The 25,008-nt window shown below is 40.7% G+C and overlaps 1 protein-coding gene across 5 annotated transcripts in view; it reads left to right on the plus strand.

The window, feature by feature from the left end:
* Positions 1-25,008, plus strand: part of LOC138763133 (DDB1- and CUL4-associated factor 1-like) — a 144,634-nt gene that overhangs the window by 19,939 nt on the left and 99,687 nt on the right. For 4 of the 5 annotated variants that reach the window (XM_069936798.1, XM_069936795.1, XM_069936799.1 and 1 more), the window contains exon 2: positions 18,253-18,370. In XM_069936798.1, coding sequence (XP_069792899.1) covers positions 18,261-18,370 — 110 coding nt within the window. In that variant the 5' untranslated portion in view covers positions 18,253-18,260. Of the gene's footprint in view, positions 1-15,355; positions 15,467-18,252; positions 18,371-25,008 lie in introns of those variants that run through there. The other variant, XM_069936796.1, reaches the window with a different exon arrangement.

The raw sequence follows: 25,008 nt of genomic DNA on the forward strand, positions 1-25,008 counted from the left end.
TAAAATATCCAAACAAAAAAGGCAGTTAACAGGAATGGTGGAGGTCAAGGTGAAGTCTGGAAGACCAAGAAAACTCACCAAGATAACTGCTTGTAGGATTGCTAGAAAGGCAAATCAAAACCCTGTTTGACTGCAAAAGACCTTCAGGAAGATTCGGCAGACTCTGGAGTGGTGGTGCACTGTTCTACTGTGATACCTGCACAAAATTCAGCATCAGAAGTAGGCAAGGGAATATATAAACAAACCTGATGCATTTTGGAAACAAGCCCTGTGGGCTGATGAAGTTAAAATAGAACTTTTTGGCCTCAACGAGCAAAGCTATGTTTGGAGAAAAAAGGGTGAAGAATTTCATGAAAAGAACGCCTCTCCAACTGTTAAGTACGGGGCTAGATCAATCATGCTTTGGGCTCGTGTTGCAGCCAGTGGCACGAGGAACATTTCGCTGGTAGAGGAAAGAATGAATTCAATTAAATAGCAAATTCTAGAACCAAACGTCACACCGTCTAAAAAAAAAAGCTGAAGATGAAAAGAGGATGCCTTTTACAACAGGATAATGATCTTAAGCACATCTCAAAATCCACAATGGACAAACTCAAGAGGAGCAAGCTGAAGGTTTTGCCATGGTCCTCACAGTCCCTTGAAAATCTGTAGGTAGTCCTCAAAAGAGCAGTGCATGCAAGACTGTCCAAGAATCTCACAGCACGAGAAGCCTTTTGCAAGGAAGGCAAGAATACCCCAAACAAAAATTGAAAGACTCTTGGCTGGCTACAGAAAGCATTTACAAGCTGTGATACTTACCAGAGTGGGTGTTATTCAGTGCAACCTTTGCTTTGGGCCCTTTTCCTTTTTTGTTATTTTTGAAACTGTAAAAGTTGGAAATTTAAAAAAAAAGTAATTTGCTTAAAAGAAATGTGTCATCTTTAAATTTATACTTTTTGAAAATCAGGTCATCTTTTACTTACAGTAACAGAAATTTTGACCGGGGCACCCAAACTTTTGCATATATTAATATATATATATATATATATATATATATAAAATATGTGTGTGTATATTATATATAGTATTTATTGTAACAAATTATGCATGTAAGAGTAAAAATGTGTATCTTGTGGTCCGTGCTGTGCAGCGAACGAAAGAACCACACAGAAGCTGTGAGTGAGCTAAACCAACCAACTAACTTTACTGGAACTCTCCGAGAGCTTATCAGCACACTCCCATGATCCTTTTCAGCCCTTCCCACCAGACCATTGTGATGTCAGCCCAGTGTGAGCCTGCACCTCTACCAGAGGTGATTCACGCTACATGAACCCCACTCCCAGAACCAGTGTTCGGAGATGCCGAGTCCAAAGGCCGTAAACAGTTCGTACATTTGGGAGGCCAACCTCGCCGCTGCAGGGCTGGAACAATTACTGGTTGGATGAAGTCAAGATGTGCTGGCTTGAAGCGGTGAAAGTTTCCTGTCTACCCCCAGTTTCCAAAAGGCACATAGTCTTGTTGTGTCGCAACATCTTGAATGGACCCTCGTAAGGGTGCTGAAGGGGCGTTCGGAGTGCGCCTCTCCTTATGGAGATGTATTTGCAGTCTTTAAGATCCTTCAGGACATAGGATGGAGCTGGACCATGGCGTGAGGTTGGTACAGGGGCCAAGGTGTTCATCTCACAAAATCGCATTAGCAACGCCATAGTTGCAATCCGCTGGTACAAACTCTTCCAGGACTGTCAATGGGGCCCCATAGACAAGCTCAGGGGAGGATGTGGCCAATTCCTCCTTCAGCACTCTGCAGATGCCAAGGAGCACCCAAGGCAGCTCATCCACCTAATCTGAGCCTCGGAGCCCCCATGAGGGTCATCTTCAAATGCCGATTGAACCTTTCCACTTGGCCATTAAACTGTGGGTGGTAGGCTATGATGTGATGTAACTGGGTCCCTAGGAGCTATACCAGCGCCACCTTTAAGCCGGACATGAACTGTGCTCCCTGTCTAATCTGATACTGGAAAGAAGGTTGAAAATATCCAGTTGGTGATGAGGCCCCAGCCGCAAGATGTCATGGAAGTGTCCAAGAGCAGGACAGCATCTGGCCATCTAGTGAACTTGTCCACCATCGTGACACAGGTTTGTGGTGTATCTGGAAACTGGCAGAGGCCTGATGATGTTCACTTGGATGTGGTCAAATCATCTGTTTGTCAGTGAGAAGGACTGAAGAGGGGCTTTCACATGCCTCTGCACCTTGGATGAATGACAGTACAAGCAAGTTCTGGCTTCTGGCCCAGTGGCCAACCTGTTTATGCAGGCCAAGCTGCATGAATATGTCTGTGACCAATTGAGTTGTCTGGATGGATGGGTGGGCCAACTCATTCAGCACATTGAAGATGTGATTCCTCCACATGGCGGGAATGATGGGCCCAGGTCGTCTGATGTAGCTTTGGATGGCTCAAAACACATATCTTTCAGCTGTAACCCTGAGACTGCAGTGCAGTAGGTTGGTATCTTGTCATTCTGCCGCTGGCCATTGTGAGCGCTGTATAGTTGATTCCATGGGACAGGGAGTGCACAAACAGGGTGGAACGAAAGGGAAGAGCGTCAGCCATGGGGTGGTTCTGGCTGGAAATGTGCTTGATAGCTGTTGTGTACTCTGAGATATAATAGAGCTGGCTCTGCTGCCTTGCTGACCACAGATCTGACACCTTGGCGAAGGCAAAAGTGAGGGGCCTGTGATCGGTGAAGACCATGAAATCCCATCCTTTGAAGAAATAGCGGAAATAGCATGCGGCTAGGTAGAGGGCTAGCAGCTCCCTGTCGAATGCTCTATACTTCTGCTCCGGGGGCCACAGATGTCTGCTGAAGAAAGTGAGTGGTCTCCAATGTTCATCAATCAGCTGCTCAAGGTCGCCACCCATCGCCTTGTTGGGATGCGTTTTCTGTGAGGGCGTGGGGCACATCAACGCAAGGATGCACTAGAAGGGTGACGTTGGCCAGAGCGTCTTTTGCCAGGTTGAAAGCTGCAGAAGATTCCGAATCCCAGCTGAGTTCTTTGGTCTGACTGGACAGCAGCTTGAAAAGAAGTCACATGATCCTGGTAGCTGACGGCAGGAACCGATGGTAGAAGTTGACCATCCCAACAAACTCCTGCAGACCTTTGACCATAGTGGGCTAGGCGAACTTACAAATGGCCCCAACTTTTGATGGAAGAGGGCGAGTGATGCAGCGCCCAAGGACATCAATGGCCATCAGGCTGAACTGACATTTCACTGGGTTGATGGCTAGGCCGTAGTTGTTCAGTCGCTGGCAGAGCAGCTGCAGATGTGTTAGGTGCTCCTGTTGTGAATGACTGGCAATGAGGATGTCATCTATATAGATAAAAACAAAATTAAGGCCAAGTCCATGTGTCTCTGGAAAGTCTGTTCTGTGCTTTTGAGGTCGAAGAGCATGCAGAGGAACTGGAAAAGGCCGAACAGAGTGATGAGGGCTATCTTGTGGATATCGTTGGGGTGCATGGGGATCTGATGGTAACTCCCGGACACAGTCCATTTTTGAGAAGATTCTCGCTCCGTGTAGATTGGCCATGAACTACTGGATGTGGGGAACCGGATACTGGTCAGCTGTCATGACGTCTTTGAGCAGGCAGTAGTCCCCACGAGGTCTCCATCCCCCAGGAGACTTCAGCACCATGTGTAGAGGAGAGGCCCATGGGTTGTCCAAGCACTGAACGATTCCTATCTCCTCCATTTTCCTGAATTTCTCCTTGGTGAGTCGCAGCTTGTTGGGAGGAATTCTACATGCCCAGATGTGTCGTGGCATTTCCTGCGTGGGAATGTGGTGCTGGACGCCATGTTTCAGGACCAGGGTGGAGAACTGTGGCGTTATAATAGCTGCTGATCCTCTCAGCATTCTGGCAAATTTGTTGCCCATTCAGGTTCCTGAATCGAGGGAGGGGACTGTGAACGTGGCTTTTCAAAGGGTGAAGGTCTGGAAGGTTCTGGAATTGACTAGATGGTACCCTTTCAGGTCCACCAGGAGGCAGTGGGCTTGAAGGAAGTCTTCACACAGTAGGGACTGAGACACATCAGTCAGTTTTATTTTGAATATTTCATTTATATTCACACAAGCTTATACAGCCATATACAATGTCAAGCCAACAATGGCAGTTCACATTCAAATGTACATATATTCATTTTCTTTATGACTATATATATATATTTTTATATATATATATATATTTTATATTTTATATATATATATTTTATATTTTATATATATATATTTTATATTTTATATATATATATTTTATATTTTATATATATATATTTTATATTTTATATATATATATTTTATATTTTATATATATATATTTTATATTTTATATATATATATATATATATTATATATAATATATATATAATATATATACACACACACACACACACACACACACACACACACACACAAGCCTGTCTCTACCAACCCCCACACATAAAACAAGACTACTCACTCAAACTTCAACCAAAACTTTAACATCTGGAAAATAACTAACAAGGGGCAGGGATTGTCGCAGCTCAGTGGGCAGCCTCTGGGCCGATGTTCATTCATGGCTTTCATTGATAGGGATCAGTGCGAGGGAGAGGAAGCTGCAGTAAGGACAAAGAAACCAATCTCCGCCATGTGCCTACGTAGTGCATAGATCTTACGAAAGGTACTGTATTTGTTTCTCAGGTTATGTTATTTTCTCCAGGGGAATGCAGCTTTACATTTCCTTGTTACATTGTTCGATACTAAGACGAGAGTCGGTCTTCCAAGTTGCCATGATGCACTTGCTGGCCACTGCCAATGCGATTAACACAAATTGGATTTGAAATTTGGACAGCTTCATTGTAAAGCCTTATGTCCATTATATTTCCCAGCAGGAGCAACTCTAGATCTACCCAAAGGGCCTCACTTTGGTACATGACCAGGTTGCGTGCACAAACATCCCAGTCTGAAGCATTGGTCCAAGAGTTCCGGTTTTGATCTGTTTATTTTCTACAGCTTTATGTACAACTGGTGCAAAAAGTTATACTGCACCAGCCAATACCTTGCATTGATGACTGTGGTCATGCTTTCCCGGCACAAGTTGGACCAGCATCTCTCATCAATTTAAACGCCCAAGTCAGACTCCCATCTTTCTCTCGACTTATGAAGGTCCACTTTGGGTCACGTCAGCCAGAATTAAGGCCCAGGTAAAACAACAGGAGTTGAACTTGAGCAGGATGGTCAACACCCTGTACGTGCATATGCTGCTATTGTTGGTACCGGTGAGGGGTGGTCCCGTCTTCCCTGCATGGGTGTTTTGGTTCAAGAGGTGGGGGGGGGTCAGATGTTGACCTCCACCCCTTTGTCCATGAGGAAACGCTGTCCTGAGTGCCAGTCCCTTAGATAAAGGAGGCTGTCTCAGCATCTGACCATTGTAGCCATCAGGGATGGCCGGACCCATTATTTCCCTGATGGGAGCCGGGCGGACGGCAGCAGTGGGCTCCAGAGCCCCATTTCTGGTGGTAGAAACACCACTGCTTTGATTTTGTCTCCACCTGCTGTGGCTGTTGATGGCGTCCTCACCGGTGTGGGAGAGAGACGATTCACTGGGGATGACGCAGCAACTAGGTCAACGGATGCCCCACCATATTGTTTGGCATGCCACAGGACATCTGCCCAGCCTGCTAACCTGAATGCGTCACTGAAGTTGTTGTCCATGAGAAGTAGGCAGATGTCTTTCGGCATCTGTTCAAGAAATATCTGTTCGAACAGTAAGCATGACCTGTGGTCATCCATTAACGTCAGCATATCGTTCATAAGGGTGGATGACATGCATGTGGAGTAGTCATCCCACTCGTTTGCAGGTGGCGGCTGATGTAAGAAGTCATTGATTCATCTGGCAGTCTCCTGGTCAAGCGACCTGACGACATAGTAATATCTTAAATCTGCGGTGATCTGCCTGATCTGAAACTGGGCTGTAGCCTGTTTGAACCAGACTAGCAGTTGTGAGCTCCACAAGATCATCAGCTTCAGTGAAACTGTCGTCTATGCTCTCCATATCATTCATTGCAGGGTCCAAAATGCCGTTTTGGACCATTGTGGTCACCACTGTGGTCGGTGTGCTGTGCAGTGAATGAAAGAAAAATCCACATAAGCTGTGAGTTGAACCAATCAATGACTTTATGGAACTCACTGAGAGCCTATCAGCACCACTCCCATGATCCTTTTCAGGCTCCCCTCCGGGACCATTGTGATGTCAGCCCAGTGTAAGGTTACACTTCCATGACCTGGTTCGCTTGTCGATCAGTGGAGCTTGCTACAATGTAATTTTTTTTTCAGGACTTGAGTCTCAAACATCTGAAGTTTATTGTATGTGGCTCTTATGTTAAGCAAGTTGGGCCACCCCTGTCCGAGACTCTCCCAGAATATTTCAATGAGATTTCCCTCCTCCACCAACATTCTCCTAAATTCTAAGCGTTTTTCATATGATAACCATGAGGTCACCTGGCTGTAGCCCTGGGGGGTGGTCACTTGCTCATTAAGTATGTCTCCTGTGGGCAGTGTTTTTCATCATCCTGGCTGGGACTGCCTTGGAGATGATGGTGCACTGCCACATTGAACCATGAAAGTCATTTTGGTGAAGTTTAATTGGGATGGGAGTTGCAGGTTTTGGATGCACTGATGATGTATTGCCAAATTATCATGACCTGCAGGTGGTTGCGCTACTGTAGGTGGCAAATGCTCTTTGATAGATTTGCCTGAGTTCTTTGAGGAAGACCTGATGGAACCTGTCGATGTAATGTAATTGGAAATTTTAGAAAGCATTTGATAAATTGAAAACTTAACCTGTTAAAGGTAATATTGCTGATGAGGAAATAAAGGATCCTATCGCAGAGGAATGAACAGGTCCTGTAGTTTAATCATGTTTTATTGCTTTATTGGTGTTGACTCCCAACATGGTACTCAATGGACAACAGTCTTGCATAGGTGTTTTTGTGGTCCAGCTGATCTAACACAGAGTAGAGGGACAGCAAGATGGCATCTGCCATTGACCTATTGTAATGGTTGGTGAATTGAAATGGGTCCAGATCCTTCCTGAGACAGGAGTTGATTTGCTCCATAAACAATCTCTCAAAGCACTTCATCACAATAGATACTGAAATAATAATGTGCAAATCCCTTAGAAACTCTTAGAATATTGAAACCTTTAGAAGCTTGTTGGAATTCATTGTCTAGGGAAGAGGTGAAAGGTTAAAAGCAGTACTGTATTTCAGTGCCTTTCACAGACTGGTACTGACTGCCGAACTGACTGTAACCGAACAATCTTGGGATGCCTCAGGAGGGAGTCAAAGCAGAGAGTGTAGGAATGTGAGAAGAGATAAAGGGTCCTGATGTTTTTGCTGTGTCTGAATTATGTAGACTGTCCCTTTGTTCCAACAACATTTTTCACCCTTGATGTATAATCATGGAGACTACAGACTTGTGGGGGGGGGGGGTGGGGTTGGGGGGGGGGGGTTTGCTCCTTGTCCTACTTGTAATGCTTTACTTTGAGTATGCTATAATTTTAGATCACCTGAGTTTGTGACTGATGTAACTTTTTTTTCTACTTGCTTGACTGTATAAATGCTTGATCCATACCTTTGTTGGGCGGAGACCCTACAAGACTGCTTCAACCATGACAGCAGTAAAAGGCTCTTCCAGGTGGTAGCTGCCTAATAAAAGAGTTAAAGAAATTTCTGTGTGCTGTGACTAATTACGTCAGGAGTGACGAAAACCAGAACCACAGCACATGCCACCTGTCAATAGTATTTGAGGCAGGTCACCTTGTTCTTGGGCACTTGTATGATGGATCTCTTTTTGAAGCAAGAGGGGAACTCAGACAATAGGTTGAAAATGACTGCAAAGTCACAATCGTTTGCCTGATTTTTGGCGTAAACTGTTGACTACCTTTTACTGCTGAGTTTCTCCAGCTCTTTTGTACTGTACAGAATTTGAGGGCATGGGCATGAACACTGAATGGGTTGGATGCTTCCTGAAGATTATTTTCATGTCAGCCACAAGAACTGGGAGCAGAGTTGTTGAGGGCTTGTAGGGGGTTGCAAGGCTACATCTTTGTTTTCCCTTTCAAAGCGAGCACAGAAGGCTTTGAGCTTGCCCAGAGAGATGTTTTGGAATTAATCATATTGCCTTGTTTCACCTTGCAGGAAGTGATGGTGTACAAACCCTGCCACAATTTCCAAGGGTTTGTGTGAGACTCCAGCTTGATAGAGAATTGTCTTAGGTTAGTAATGTAAGATTCAGGGGCTTAGGAACAACTTCTCACACAATTGTGAATCTCTGGATTCTCCTCCCCTGAAGGTTTTGAAGGTAAGATTATTGAAGGTATTTAAAAAGTAAGTAGATACATTTCTGAAAGATCAAAGAACTGAGGGCTATGGGGAACTGGTACAAAAGGGGTGATGAGGCTATGGTAAACCACCTGTGATCACATCAAATGGAGAGGCAGACATGAGTGTCTAAGAAGCCACTCTACTTATTTGCTACCCTGCTCTTCTTGAATTAGGTTATTTATATTTAGTTATGATATGTGGGCATTGCTGGTGATGCAAGTATTTATTGCCTATCCCTAACTGCGTTTGAGTAAAACACTAATGGATAAGGACGTTGTGAGTGTAGTAAAAAGCTCTCTTTTTTTTCCCCCCTCGTACCTTGAGTAAGTAATATATCTTACCTATTCTGGATGCTGCAAGACCAGCTGAGTTCCTCCAGATTGTCCAAGCGGACGGAGTATGATGTTACTCGAATTTTAATGACAATGGATGAGGCTGAGGAAAAATATATCCATGTGGAAATGGTGAAAGGGATTGAAATATTTGGCTGCAGGATGCTCAAGCCCAGATTTTTAAAAAATATATGCATTAGCCTCAATAAAGAGTCCCGACACCTGAAATGCTGACTAACCATTTCTCTCTGTGGATGCTGACTGACCTGCTGAGGCACTCCAGCTCTTTTCCGGAATCTTGAATGAAATCCTACAGTTTTTGTGGGGATTTTTTTTTTGTCCAGTTTCTTTAAACTGCAGTGTTGCTTGACTAACTTATTTCATACCTGCTTATCTGAAAAACAAAGGGAAAAGCTTTCATCCACTTCTCCACAACTTTTGCTTCATTTAATTCTGACTCAAATGAGTTACCAGTGCGAATTTGTGGATTTTTTTTCCCCTCCCTGCACTTTCATCTAGACAGTTCTTTTCTTCCCCCCCCCCCACCCCCCGTTCATATCTCAGCATTTTATTGTGCTCACTTGTTCACGGAGATGCCATGATGATAAGGTCTGTTCTGCCTTCTGCAGTGTGTCACTTTCTTGAAAAAGGTTTTTCCCTTACTCTGGACTTTTGTGCTCAACCTGACACAATTTGGGTATAGTAAAAACAAAGATGGGGAAACTTAGCAGATCATATAGTGTACTTTACATAGCTTGAGCCCTTCATCAAGATATGATCAAAATGTAGACAGGCACCCAAACTAAATGGTTGGGGGTGGGGGAGGAGCACAGGCAAAAGGTTGTAGGTGGATAAGGGAGGGAGGGCACACCAACAAACAGGGGGAGGAGGGGGCTCTGTGAATGGAGAGAGAAGGGGGTGTAGAGCTGGAGGAAAGAAGAGGAATAGAGAGCGGAAACCGGAGGAATCAATGATAATACCGGCTCATTGGAGTATTTGGGTATCCTTTTTGTTCTTTTTTGTACCCTCCATTAGTAAATTTGCATCATGCAGTGTTTGAATCAAAATGGCATATTGCAACTCTGGTAAAACTGGTTAATGGGCATCTCGGGTGGAAATGCTTTCAATTGCTGGAGTTATTGTTTAGATCTGCCCAGTTCAAATAAAATAATAAAGAAGTTGCATCATTGGTCGGTTTATAATTAGTGTTGTGGGTTTGAAGTTTAGGGAATTAATTTTGATGTGTGAGGCATAGATGGGAGTAAACCCCACTGCCAGTTGTGAAGTAATTAAAAGAGGATGTGTGAATGGGTAGGCTAGAGAACAAAAGGGATGGTGGGGTTAAGAATTTTAAATGCAAGATATTGAGCAGAGGTCATCATTGGGGCCATTGCAGTTTAGCACATGAGCAGCAATGGTTGTAATCTTAAATTTACTAAAGTGGGAGCTGGGCAGGATTGGCTTGTACAAATTAAACCATATGATGATAAAACACCTGAGTTGGAAGTAAACGCTTTTGTGCTGGTCTTGGAAGCTTGGCCAAAGTCTAATCCAATAAAAAGCAGATGTTTTGATTGCAGTTGCTCCCTATACTTCATCCATATGCCATTATAAAGGTACCTAATGACGTTGTGAGACAACATTTTGGGATGTACTTCTGATGGACTTAAAATATGCCTATCTAGTACATGTACTTCAGACTAATGCTCAGACTACTGTTGAACTACCCCAAGCCCCTTTCACACTTGCAAGTGGAGTTTTTCCCGTAGTAATTTATAAATTCTGCGTGATAGCACTACCAACTTTCCCACGCTGTATAAATTGTGCACAATAGTGCTGCCAACTTCCCATACTGTTTAAAAATTGTCTGCTATTGCTATTTCCCACGGTCCCTTATAAAGGTTTATATTGATTGGCACAACAATAGGATGCAGGGCTGATACTGTGCTGTCTTTGGCTTGGCTTCGCGGACAAAGATTTAATTGGGCATGATTAATTTTGTTCAAATGTGACATCACAAGTAGAAGGTAGAACAGTCCTAACTCCAGGGATGGCTCCTTTGTAAGTGTGAACACGTGTGGTGTCCCAGTTAAGAGTGGTTAAGTGTTAACTGCAAAAATTCCATGCCTATCCCAGGACACTGAACGGCCAATTTAGTTGGATGCAAGTGTAAAAGGGCTAAAGAGTCCTCAAAAAGCTTTGCAACAATACTCATAAGAATTGAGGCAATCCCTCTTCAAGGGGCATCGCTATTTAGTTAGTCACTGCTGTACTGCAGTGACGATTACATCAAGAAATAATTAATTGTCTTTGTGCTGTGGAATTTTCTTGTAATGGGAAAGCTGATTCATATAACGTGTTCAATAAGCTTACATGGTGGGGGTGGGGGTTTATGTGATGCCGTATGGTTATGACTTAGGATCACGACTCTCATGGTGAATTAGTTAAAAAATGCCGAATAAGAAACGTTTTAAAGTATTTAAAACTTTTAAGGTACATTTAAACACTATTGAAATATTTTAAAAATGCCTCCAAAGAAAGATAAAGCAGCTGCTGCCTAACTTGGAGCCCGACATGAAGAAAAGATCAAAAGAGATCTGAGGCCTTCTCCAAGTCAGAAGCAGGGAGTTGGCATCTAAGCTACTCCCTGGATGAGTGACAAAGGGATGGCATTGGAGAAGAACCCAGAAGCACGTCGCGCATGCACGAAAAGCCGGGGCCTTCAGAAATGCCATTGAAGGAAGAGGTGGAGTTGGGCTTGCAATGGACCAGCAGTGAAGAGGAAGAGAAAGATCAGCCCTAGAAGAGGAGGTACTAAAAGGTTAAAATTTCAAAAAGTAAAATATATAACCAGCATTGATTTATTAATAAAAGAATTTAATGAAATGTGAAGAGAAGTGAAAGTTTTGGGTATTGTTAACAAATTGACGAGAAAGTTTGATAAATTAGATGGTAAAATGAAGGAAGTGCAGGGAGAAATGCAGCATATAGATGTGCATATAGAGTGGAAGATTCCACCACTGCCCTAACTATGGAAAATCTGAAGCTTCACCAAAAAGTGATATTGGAGAATTTTAGCAGAAGAAATAACATCAAAGTAGTGGGTCTTAAAGAAAGAGTGGAGGAACAAGACCCAATTGGCTTTTTTTTTAATGAATTGAAGTAAATGATACGTGAAGTACTGGGCCATATGAATTTTGATCACCCAATTGAGATTGAAAGAGCACACAGTGTTCAGACCAAACCGCTTCCTAATCTGAACCCACGCTCTGCTAATTTACTTTCTTTGATATCAAGACAGAGAGAAGATTTTGATTCTAACGGCAGAAGGGGCAAGAGCAAGGAAAGGCCCACTTGAGTATATTGGGAGTAAAGTTTTATTTTACCCTGATGTGCCGACTTATTAAGAAGAGAATTTAATCCTGTTAAGAAGATTCTTTAGGAAAATGGATATTGATTTGTATTGCATCACCCTGCAACTTTGAAGATTTTCTTGCCTGGACCAAGCAGAAGAATTTGTGCAAAATCTTCCAAGAGCTGAGGTGGAATGAAGAAACAGCAGAACAGTTGTTATCAATATGTTTTTATGGATTAAAATTACTTGGTAGTTCATGCAAGACTACTAATTTAGAATACTGTTTACATATTTTTCTTTATTTTGATTTTTGAAAACTTTTAATATTTTTCCTTTGAATTTTTTTAACTTTATTAAATGACTAAAAATTAATATACCGGGGGTTGGGGAGGAGGTGGGCTTCTGACTCCTACTGTATCATGTAGGTAATTGTGACATTAGTTGCAACCCATAAAATAAGGGAGATAGTGTTGGGTATTATTTTAACCAACATTCAATTGGGGTGGGGGGGGGGAATTTCATCTTGTTTATATCTTTGGCTTGGCTTCGCGGACGAAGATTTATGGAGGGGGTAAAAGTCCACGTCAGCTGCAGGCTCATTTGTGGCTGACAAGTCCGATGCGGGACAGGCAGACATGGTTGCAGCGGCTGCAGGGGAAAATTGGTTGGTTGGGGTTGGGTGTTGGGTTTTTCCTCCTTTGCCTTTTGTCAGTGAGGTGGGCTCTGCGGTCTTCTTCAAAGGAGGTTGCTGCCCGCCAAACTGTGAGGCGCCAAGATGCACGGTTTGAGGTGATATCAGCCCATTGGCGGTGGTCAATGTGGCAGGCACCAAGAGATTTCTTTAGGCAGTCCTTGTACCTCTTCTTTGGTGCACCTCTGTCACGGTGGCCAGTGGAGAGCTCGCCATATATATAAATGTGGTAATGTAGCATCTACTACAGCAGTGATACAGAATAAAGAGGTGTTCACACTGCGAGGGTGAACTAGTAACTGACTTTATTATTTTAATTGCTCGCGCCCCGCACAGGGGAACATCACTTACAGTGGTGTGTACATCAACTTCAGGAAGTGATGTCAACGAGTCGTGGCGTCACTCCCTGGCTGGCAGTGAGCCACTGGGAAGCGGGGCATTCCCCTGGGCAATACATGGCGTCAACCACAGGCTTCTCAGGAGTGAAGGGGGACCTGCGCCATTTTGAGTCGACAACTGGGGTGGTGATTCGCCCTGTCTAACCGAGTGGCAGGTCAGCCTGCTACATCCCCCTGAATCGCTGCTGCCCTCTGAGCCAGTTACCATACAATCTCTGGGCAGGCATAAAAGTATTTACAGATGATATTTTAATATACTTGACAGAATCTGAGATCTCCCTACGAAAATTACACTTTAATTAAAAGAATATGGTAAGATTTCTGGTTATAAAGTACATTAAGATAAAAGTGAAATTATGCCTCTCACAAAAGACAATTGTCATTCTCAAAGGAATACTCAATTTAAATGGCCAAAAGATGGGATTAAATATTTAGGGATTTGTGTAGATAATTTTTTAAAAATACACAAATTGAATTATTTGCCATTACTCAAAAAAAGTTGAAGATGATTTTTTAAAATGGATGATTTTTCCTGTAACATTAATAGGAAGGGTTAATTGTATTAAGATGAATTTATTCCCAAGAATTCAATATCTTTTTCAAACTTATATTGTTGCCACAAAAGTTTTTTCAAGAACTAAATAAAAATATAAGGGAATTTTTTTTGGAAAGGTAAAATGTCAAGAATTTCTGTAGAAAGATTAATGTGGAAATATGAATTGGAAGGCATTCCGCTTACTAACTTTAAGATTTATTATCAAGTGTCTTAAATGAGATTTTTCACTTTTTTTTTAAGGAGTAGAAAAACCGGCCTGTGTTAAAATAGAATTGGATAAAATACGAGAGAGATTAGCAGAGGAATTTATATACAAATGGGATTTAAAATTAATAATTGGTGTTAAAGGGACACCATTGTTGAAACACTTGATAATTGTTTGGAATAAGATAAATGACAAAATTGGAGCAAAAGGAACTATATCGCCCAAGATACCTTTGATTCAAAATGATCTTGGCAATAGTTTTTTTTTTAATTACTTGGTTTAGCAAATTAAAAATATTGAAGATTGTTATGAACAAGGCCAGCTGATGTCTATTGAACAATTGAGAAATAAATATGGAATATCTAGTCATACTCTTTTTTGTTATTTTCAATTCAGAGCATATTTAAGGGAAAAGTTAGGTACAGAGATGTGGCTACCCATTTGTAGTGAGGTGGAAACTCTTCTTAGGAGAGGAAATACTAAGAAATTCTCCAATGAATTTTTTTTTTTGCAAACAGGTACTATTAAACAATGAGTGCATAAATCTAGACAGAAATAGGAGTTAGATTTGAATATTATAACTGATTAGTGAAGATGGTCAGATCTTTATCAAGATTGTTTGATAAATACTATTAATGTAAGATGTAGATTAGTTCATTATAATTTTTTAGATCAGTTATATCTGACACCACAAAAATTGAATAGAATGAATCAAATTTGTCTCATCAATGTTTTAGATGTGGTGAAGAGATTAGACACTTTTTTGAATTCAACTGGGGTCATGTCCCGGTCAAGCCCTCGGCACAACCTGATTCACTTCCATGCCAGTGTCCTGGTCAAGCTCTCGGCACAACCTGACTCACTTCCATGCCAGTGTCCTGGTCAGCCCTGGGCCAACCCGACTCGCCTCCACACCAGTGTCCTGGTCAAGTCCTCGGCCCACTTTTTAAATTGGAACCCCATTCACAAGTGCTGTAATAGCATTTCACTTGCTGCTAAACTAACTGTACCACCGTCATAATTAACCCCTCCCTCTCCCCCAAGTTCACAGATAAAGCCTTACTAATATACTTAATATACTAATAAAGACTCTTACCAGACAGGGAAAGGGAGATACTTTGGCAGAGTCACCCCAGTGGTGAGCGGCTCCGGCCGGCTTTTCATCTTGGGCTCTGGCATTTTATTCAAACACAATTGTATTCAAACAGCTGCTGTGTCCAGGCACGACGAGACGTTCCACTGGCTGAATGTTTGCTCCCTAGGGGTTGTTTGTTGCTTTGGAGAGCATTTACTTTTACAGTTTAAAACTTTTATTTAAACCTGAAATATTTTCTGCTAAAAAATATTGATTTATTTCCACAATTTTTTTCCCATTTGATTGAATGCAGGATAATGGGGATTTTACTGTACATACTTGACATCACATGCAACCCTAAGATTCTTTTTCCTTCGGGCCAGGAAGAATTTCCACTTAATGGTAGTGCAAAAAAGCTGTACTCAAGAAAAGATGTGTATTCAAAAGAGAGAAATGTAAGCAAAGAAATGTTAACTGTACAATACAGAAAAAAAAATTCAAAAATATATCTGTGACTTGAGACCTTAAACTAGCTTCTGATTAAGTTGGTTGTTTAGGAGTCTGTTAGAGGAGTAGCAACTGTTCCTGAACATGGTGGTAGAACCTAAACTACTTTCCTGATGGCACCAACAAGAATAGAGCATGCACTGGGTGATGTGGATCCTTGATGATTGTTGCTGCACTCTGACAGCAGCGTTCCCTGTAGATGTCCTCAATGGTGGGGAGAGTTTTGCTTATGATGTACCGTGTTCACTTTCTTTTTCAGGGCTTCCTGTTCAGAGATATTGGTGCCCCCATGCCAGGTTGTGATGTTGCCAGTCTGCACATCTACAGAAGTTTGCCAAGGTTTCCAATATCGTACCAAACTTCTGCAAACTCATGAGGAAGTAGAGGCACTGAAGTGCTTTCTTCATGATGACATTAGTTTCTTGGGTCCAGGAAAGTTCCTCCAAGATAGTGACTCTCAGGAATTTAAGTTTACTCGCCCTCTCCACCTCTGATCATTGGATTGTATCTCTCTAGCTTTCCCTCTTAAAGTCCATATCAGTTCCTTGGTTTTGATGACATTAAGTGCACGGTTATTGTTGGTACACCATATAGCCAAGTTTTCAATCTCCCTCCTGTATGCTGACTCATCGCCTCTTTTTATATAACCCACTACTGTGGTATTGTCAGCTAATTTGTACCAAGCCACACAGTCATAGGTGGACAGCAAGAAGAGCAGGGGACTAAGAACACATTACTGTGGTGCTCTGGTATTAATGGAAATTGTGAAGATGTTCTTACCAATCCTCGCGGATTGTGATCTTGAGCTGAGGAAATCCAGGATCCAACTACACAGTAGGGCATTGAGGCCCAGATCTTGGTGTTTGTGATGAATTTCTTTTTTAATTCAATCAAGTGAAGAGATTGAGAGTAACGGTTGCATGAGTTGTTTGATAGTAGCACTAATTAGTTCACATTGTCTTAAATAAGTATGGATAAAGGTAGAACCAAATAGCCTCCTTACAATTACTGTATTTGTAATCTTTTTGGTCCTTTCAGGTTATTTCACCAGGGCAAACAGATGATTTTGTTCCACAGCTAGTTTATGTTGATATGGTTTGGTATCTAGAAATCATAAAGAAACACTTCGCACATTTTCTGTCCACAAAGTTTGGATCAGCCACTTAAATTATATGTCCCTACACTAGTTTCTCCAGTAATCACTGACAAGTTGTCTCCTGATCCAGCAACGTCACTGTTGAAAGTTCTTAGGCTTATCTGTAAATCTGCTCATGGTCTACTCCTTCCTTGTATACCACCCTCTGTAACATCTATGTATAGGATACCTGAGAATAGGATTGTGCACATTTGGAAAGTTATGTCAGGTTAGGTAGGGACAGTCAATATGGCTTTGTGAGGGGCAGATCATGTCTTACCAATTTTAATGAGTTTTTTGAGGAGGCAACAATGATAGTTGATGGGTTTGGGCGATGGATCTTGTGTACAGTGTTTGATGAGATTGCTCACAGTGGGCTGAATCAGAAGGTACAGCTACATGGGATCCACTCAGAGTTGACAGTTCTGATATAAAATTGAGCCTCGTAGAAGATGGAAGTTAGTGGTAGAAAGCTATAATTCAGGCAAGAGAGCTGCGACCCAGGGGTATTCCATAGAGATTGGTGTTGGGACCACTGTTGTTATAAGAATAAATGGGTTGAATGAAGAAGTTGGTGAGTGGGCTAGTAGAGTTGGGCTAGGTAGAGTTGTAGACAGTGTAGAGAGTCATTAAAGAATATAATGGGCTACAGATTGGTAACTGATCTATAGTGAAATGGCAGGTATTTTTCAATCTGGACAAATGTGAGGTGTTGCACTTTAGGAGGTCAAATGTAAGAGTTATGTATACTATTAATGGTAGGGCTATTAAAATTATTGATTTGCAGAGGGATCTGAGGCTCCAGTTCCCTAGCTCATTGAAAATGGTCCATACAGTGGTGAAGAAGGCATATAGTATGCTTGGCTTCATTGGACAAGGCATTGAGTGCAAAAGTAAGGATTTTTGCAGTCATATAAAACCTTGGTCAGCCGCACTTGAATGCTGTATGTAATTCTGGTTGCCCCATTACAAAGAGGATGTGAAGGCTTTAGAAATTATACAGAAGAGGTTTCAGGATATTGCTTGATTTAGATGGAGAGATTGAACAAACTTGGGTTGTTTTCACTGGAACAGGAGGCTGAGCAGTGATCTGGTAGAAGATTATAAAATTGTGAAAAGTATTGATAGGGTGGACACTCAGAATCATTTCCCCAGCAGGGTAGAAGATGTGTGTTTAAGGTGAGGAAGAGGAAGTTTGGTGAGATGTTCAGGGCAAATATTGTGCACAGAGAGTGGGTGCCTAGAAAAGGGTGCAAGGAGTCATGCTGGAAGCTGATACAATAGTAATGTTTAAGAGGTTTCGAGAATATGAAAGGAATGGAGGACTATTCATCAGGTGTCAGCATTTTTTTTATTTGAATCTCATGTTCAGCACACACATTGGGCTGAAGGGCCTGTTCCTATGCTGTACTGTTCTGTGTTTTACTTTCACCCATTGGCTTCCTTGATTTTCATATCAGAGGTTTCTAATCTGTTCTGATCCTAAACCTCATGGCATCTCTATTCATCTAAAGCTCTTCGAATGCATACCTCTTTGCTCCAAGTTACCTATTTTAATACCTTCATTGATGTTTAATAGGGTTCTTTGTTCCTTACCAGGCTCAGCCATGGCTTCTGCAACTTCGAATGTTGATTCTAAAGCAGAGCTCACTTCATTACTGGAACAGTGGGAGCGGGACAATAACAATGGGCAGAACATCATTCCTGTGCTGACCAAGTAAGTCAAGAAACTTTAATTTTAGAGATTACAAGTCTTTAAAATAATATGCAAGATGGTTTGCCTTGAATGATTGGGTGTTGGCTGGTTGAGCCATTTGCATTAAATAGGGAAGTTGGGTATGATAGTTGAGGTGATGTGAGGATCTGTAGGGAATAAATGAGTGTGAGGGAGCACTGGAGAGAGTGCATAGGAAATAAAGCCTACAAATTAAATTAAGAACTTTTATTTTTTAACATTTAGACCATAAGACATAGCAGAATTAGGCTATTTGGCCAATGAAGTCCACTCCAACATTCAAATTGTGGCTGATGCATTTTTCCTCTCAGCCCCATTCTCCTGTTTTCTCCCCATAATTTTTAGCACCCTTGGTGATCAAGAACCCATCAAACTCCATTTTAAATGAGGAGTCACGTGATGGAGTAGTGACCAGTAGGGTAAAACCAGCCCTCTCCAGAAAAGAAGAAAAAAAGACAAAGTTCAATAAATATAAAATATAAGAAATAAAATATAAAGTTGCAGAGAAGAGAAAGAAGATGGCACCTAAGAAGGAAAAAGTTTAAAAAAAACGGGGAAAAAAAGACACTGGAAAAGAAAGGAGAAGGCCTTACTTGCACGAAGGAACAAGGAGCCGTGATGGCGAAAAGCGCCCGATCCCCGAGGTTGGTGTCGGCCCTGAGGAGTTGTGACTCCCCAATCAGTGGACTGCAAAAATGACTCTGAGCCAATCAAAAGTGCGCAACTGCGCATGCACGAGGAGTCACGCATGAGCAGTGCGCAATCTAAGGTAAAGGAAGGAAGAAGAAGACCAAGATCTTCACAGAGAAATGAAAGGTAAAACAGATGGACAGAATATAGATAAAGTTTTCTTTGAAGAACAAATGAGAGCATTAAAAGAATGGTTGTCATTAGAATTTAGTGCAATTAAAAGAAAAATGAAAAGAACAGAAGGTAAAATGCAAAGATTAGAACAAGTCATGACAGAAATAGGGAAAAAGAGTAGAAAATGTGGAAGAATGAGAAATGGCTGTAGAAATGGAAGTAAACGAATTAAGAGGAAAATTAGAAGGAAGTGATAAAAAAAAATTAAAGAGACTCAAGAGTTGTTAGCTCAGAAAATTGATATGTTGGAAAATTATAGTAGGCGAGGCAACATAAAAATAGTGGGTCTGAAGGAAGATGAAGAAGGAAAAGATATGAAGAAATTTATAAAAGAATGGATCCCAAAGGTCCTGGGAATGACAGAAATGCAGGAAAAAATGGAAATAGAAAGGGCACACAGAACACTAGCTCCGAAACCACAGATACATCAAAAACCAAGATCCATTTTAGTAAAATTTTTGAGATATACGACAAGAGAAAATATACTGGAGCGGGCAAGGAATAAAATTAGAGAAGACAATAAACCATTGGAATACAAGGGTCAAAAAATATTTTTTTTACCCAGACGCAAGTTTTGAACTCTTAAAGCAGAGGAAGGAGTTTAATACAGCAAAATCGATCCTATGGAAAAAAAAGTTATAAATTCATGTTAAGACATCCAGCTGTGCTTAAAATACTGGACAAAAGACTAGCAAATTTATGGTTAAATCAATGCAGGAAATGAAACTTACGAATATATGGAAGAGGCAGCATCCAAGAGAGAAGGAATATTCATATTATTCAAGTAGGCATAAAACATACTCAAGGATTGATATGCTTTTGTTTTCGGCCCATATTCAAGGGAGAGTGAGAAAAATTGAATATAAAGCTAGATTACTATCAGATTATTCACCCCTGTTATTAGCAATAGAACTGGAGGACATCCCACCAAGAACATATAGATGGAGATTAAACTCCATGCTACTTAAAAGACAGGAATTTAGAGAGTTTATTGAACGCCAAATTAAAACATATTTTGAAATAAATACGGAATCAGTGAAAGACAAATTTATATTATGGGATGCAATGAAAGCCTTCATTAGAGGACAGATAATAAGTTATGTAACTAAGATAAAAAAGGATTACAATCGGGAAATAGAGCAGTTAGAAAGAGAGATGGTAAGTACAGAAAAGGAACAAGTAAAAAGGGATGATATATCGAAAAGGAGAGAATTGGCGGACAAAAAAATAGGAAACATTACAAATGTACAAGGTGGAGAAGAACATAATGAAAATAAAGCAAAAGAATTATGAACTGGGTGAAAAAATACAAAATATTAGCCTGGCAACTTAAAACAGAACAAGCTAAAAGAACTGTATTAGCATCAAGGAAAAAGGACAAACAAATTACATATAATCCAATGGAGATTAATGAGAACTTTAAGGAATTTTATGAACAATTATACCAAACTGAGAACGAGGGGAAAGATGATGAAATAGAAGTTTTTAGCTAAAATTGAACTGCTGAAATTGCAAGAAGAGGAACAAAACAAACTGATAAAACCATTTGACATAGAGGAAGCACAGGATATATATAAGAAAAGCTGCCGAACAATAAAATGCCTGGAGAGGATGGATTCCGAATAGAATTCTATAAAACATTTAAAGAGTTATTAATTCCTCCTTTCCTGGAAGTAATGAACCAGATAGAAGAAACACAAAACTTGCCAGATTCATGTAAGACAGCAATAATTACAGTAATACCAAAGACGGGGAAGGATCCATTAACACCAGCATCATATAGACCAATATCTCTACTTAATTCAGATTATAAGATAATAGTGAAATTATTAGCATACAGATTGGCAGATTGTGTACCAAAAATAGTAAAACAAGATCAAACTGGATTTATTAAGAAAAGACGAATCGACAATATCTGTAAGTTCATTAACTTAATCCATGCAGTACAAGGAAATAAGATGCCAACAGTGGCAGTTGCTTTAGACGCAGAGAAAGCCTTTGACAGGGTAGAATGGAATTATTTATTCAAAGTACTGCAGAGGTTCAATCTACCAGAGAAATATATTAATTAGATTAAAGCATTATATAAGGGACCATTGGCAAAGGTGACAGTAAATGAATATGTATCGAACCAATTTAAATTAAGTAGATCAGCTAGACAGGGATGTCCATTATCCCCCTCATTGTTTGCTTTAGCAATAGAGCCATTGGCAGAACTGATAAGAACAGAAAATAAAAGGGATAAAAATAAAGAAGGAGTATAAAATCAGTTTATTTGCAGATGACATCATAGTATACTTCAACAGAACTGGAAATATCAATAAAAGAATTACATAAGAAATTGAAGGAGTATGGAAAAATATCGGGGTAGAAGATGAATGCAAATAAAAGTGAAGTGATGCCAATGGGTAACGCGAATTATACAGAATTTAAAAAAGAATCACCATTTAAATGGCCAACACAAGCAATCCGATACCTCGGTATTAGGTTAGATAATAACTTATGCCTCCTGTACAAACTAAATTATCAGCCACTAATAAAGAAATTGCAGGAAGACTTAGAACATTGGAAAGAACTACCGCTAACGTTGACAGGGAGGGTAAATTGCATTAAAATTAATGTCTTCCCAAGGATGCAATACTTATTTCAATAGTTGCCAATTCCCTTAACAGAGAAATTCTTTAATGAACTAAAGGGAATAATAAGAAAATTCTTGTTGAAATGGGGGAAACAGAGGGTAGCATTAGATAAATTAACAGAGGTACAACCAAGGTGGTTTGTGTTTACCAAACTTTAAAAATTATTATAGAGCAGCACAATTAAGGTTTTTACCAGACAAGGGAAAAACCAGACTGGACTAAGATAGAATTAGATAAAATAGGAGAGGAGGTACCGGAACATATACTTTATAAGTGGGATGAAAAGCTGGTGCAATATAAAAGCTCACCAGTATTGCATCATTTACCTAATATATGGAAGAAGATCCACTTAGAAAGGAAAAAACAAATTACCAAATACCAAAATTGTTATTGACACAAAACCCACTAATCCCTTTTACAAAAGATAACCTTTCCTTTAGAGAATGGGAAAGAAAAGGAATCAAAAGAATAGAAAATTGTTTTTTGGGAAATAATTTATTAACATTTGAACACTTGAAGTACAAATATGGAATAACTCATGGTACAATGTTTGCATTACATCAGCTGAAAGCTTATTTAAAGGATAAATTGGGAAACAGACTGAGATTACCAGAAAGAAGCAGCTTTGAATGTGTGATTACAGACACAATGATAATTAAAAGATTTATAACCAACATGTACATTAAGCTGCAAGATAAGGAAAATGATGAAATAAACTATAAACCTAAACAAAAGTGGGAAAAGGATTTAAACATCAAGATAAAAAATAAAACATGGGAAAAGTTATGTTCTGGAACTATGAAGAATATAATAAACACAAGGTTACGCATGATACAGTATAATTGGTTACACAGGTTATATATCACGCCTCAAAAATTAAAAGAATGGGACTCAACATTATCAGATAGATATTTTCGCTGTAAGAAGGAAATAGGAACAATAGTACATGCAATTTGGGCATGTACGAAAGTGAATACGTTTTGGGAAGATCTAAATCCGATATTAAATCTTCTTTGGCTTGGCTTTGCGGACGAAGATTTATGGAGGGGGTAAAAAGTCCACGTCAGCTGCAGGCTCGTTTGTGGCTGACAAGTCCGATGCGGGACAGGCAGACACGATTGCAGCGGTTGCAAGGGAAAATTGGTTGGTTGGGGTTGGGTGTTGGGTTTTTCCTCCTTTGCCTTTTGTCAGTGAGGTGGGCTCTGCGGTCTTCTTCAAAGGAGGTTGCTGCCCGCCAAACTGTGAGGCGCCAAGATGCACGGTTTGAGGTGTTATCAGCCCACTGGCGGTGGTCAATGTGGCAGGCACCAAGAGATTTCTTTAGGCAGTCCTTGTACCTTTTCTTTGGTGCACCTCTGTCACGGTGGCCAGTGGAGAGCTCGCCATATAAAACGATCTTGGGAAGGCGATGGTCCTCCATTCTGGAGACGTGACCCATCCAGCGCAGCTGGATCTTCAGCAGCGTGGACTCGATGCTGTCGACCTCTGCCATCTCGAGTACTTCGACGTTAGGGGTGTAAGCGCTCCAATGGATGTTGAGGATGGAGCGGAGACAACGCTGGTGGAAGCGTTCTAGGAGCCGTAGGTGGTGCCGGTAGAGGACCCATGATTCGGAGCCGAACAGGAGTGTGGGTATGACAACGGCTCTGTATACGCTTATCTTTGTGAGGTTTTTCAGTTGGTTGTTTTTCCAGACTCTTTTGTGTAGTCTTCCAAAGGCGCTATTTGCCTTGGTGAGTCTGTTGTCTATCTCATTGTCGATCCTTGCATCTGATGAAATGGTGCAGCCGAGATAGGTAAACTGGTTGACCGTTTTGAGTTTTGTGTGCCTGATGGAGATGTGGGGGGGCTGGTAGTCATGGTGGGGAGCTGGCTGATGGAGGACCTCAGTTTTCTTCAGGCTGACTTCCAGGCCAAACATTTTGGCAGTTTCCGCAAAGCAGGACGTCAAGCGCTGAAGAGCTGGCTCTGAATGGGCAACTAAAGCGGCATCATCTGCAAAGAGTAGTTCACGGACAAGTTTCTCTTGTGTCTTGGTGTGAGCTTGCAGGCGCCTCAGATTGAAGAGACTGCCATCCGTGCGGTACCGGATGTAAACATCCGATATTAAATAAAATCACAAAAAATAACATACCAAAAAATCCAGAGATCTTTCTTTTAACTAACACAAGAGGTAAGGAATTAGGCCTCAAATGGGATAAAGCGCAAAAAAGATTCATTATGATAGCCTTAGCAGTAGCAAAAAAATGTATAACGTCAACTTGGAAAATGGAAGAGACCCTAAGAATACAGCAATGGTACATGGAAATGAATAAATGTATTCCATTGGAAAAAATAACATATAATTTTAAAAAATAAAGTCACATTATTTGAACAAATTTGGGAACCATACATGGAACATAACAGAGAGGGCTTGCCTCAGATTCCAGCCCCTAAAATGATAAGAAAACAAAACGATTTGATCCAGTGTGTAAAAGTAGATGATACATTTTTCTTGTTTATTTTTCATTGTGTTATGACATTGTTTAATGGTTTTATTGTATTGTATATGTTGAATATTTATTGGTTTTGGAGGGGGAGGGAAAGGGGGTGGGAAAGGGAGAAAATCCCACTGTGTATATTCAATGAGAAACGTTTGTATATATTTTGGTTGATATGGTTCACAGTGTGAAAAAAAAATATTTAAAAAAAATCCATTTTAAATATACCCAATGACTTGATCTCCACAGCTGTCTGTGGCCACGAATCCCACAGATTCTCTGCCCTTTGAAAAAATTTCTCCTCATCTCTATTCTAAAGGGATGTTCCTTTATCCTGAGGTGGAATGTCTGATCCTATACCCTCCCACTATTTATTTCTGGGATCTAGATATTTTTTTCCAAGAAAACATTTATTGTCCATGTGTAATTTTCCTTTAAGATGTTGTCTTGGGTAGGTAGTGACCCATCAGTAATAAATGAACATCAAAATATTTCCAGGTTATTATGGTATATAAGGGAAATGAGAACCTAAAGCAGTACAGCATGGAAATGGGTTCTTTGGCTCATAATGTCTGTGCTGAACGTGATCCATATCCCTCTTTTACGAAATATTCATGTCTATTTAAAAACCTTTTAA

This window comes from Narcine bancroftii, chromosome 5 (assembly GCF_036971445.1).
Source record: "Narcine bancroftii isolate sNarBan1 chromosome 5, sNarBan1.hap1, whole genome shotgun sequence".
NCBI lineage: Eukaryota > Metazoa > Chordata > Chondrichthyes > Torpediniformes > Narcinidae > Narcine > Narcine bancroftii.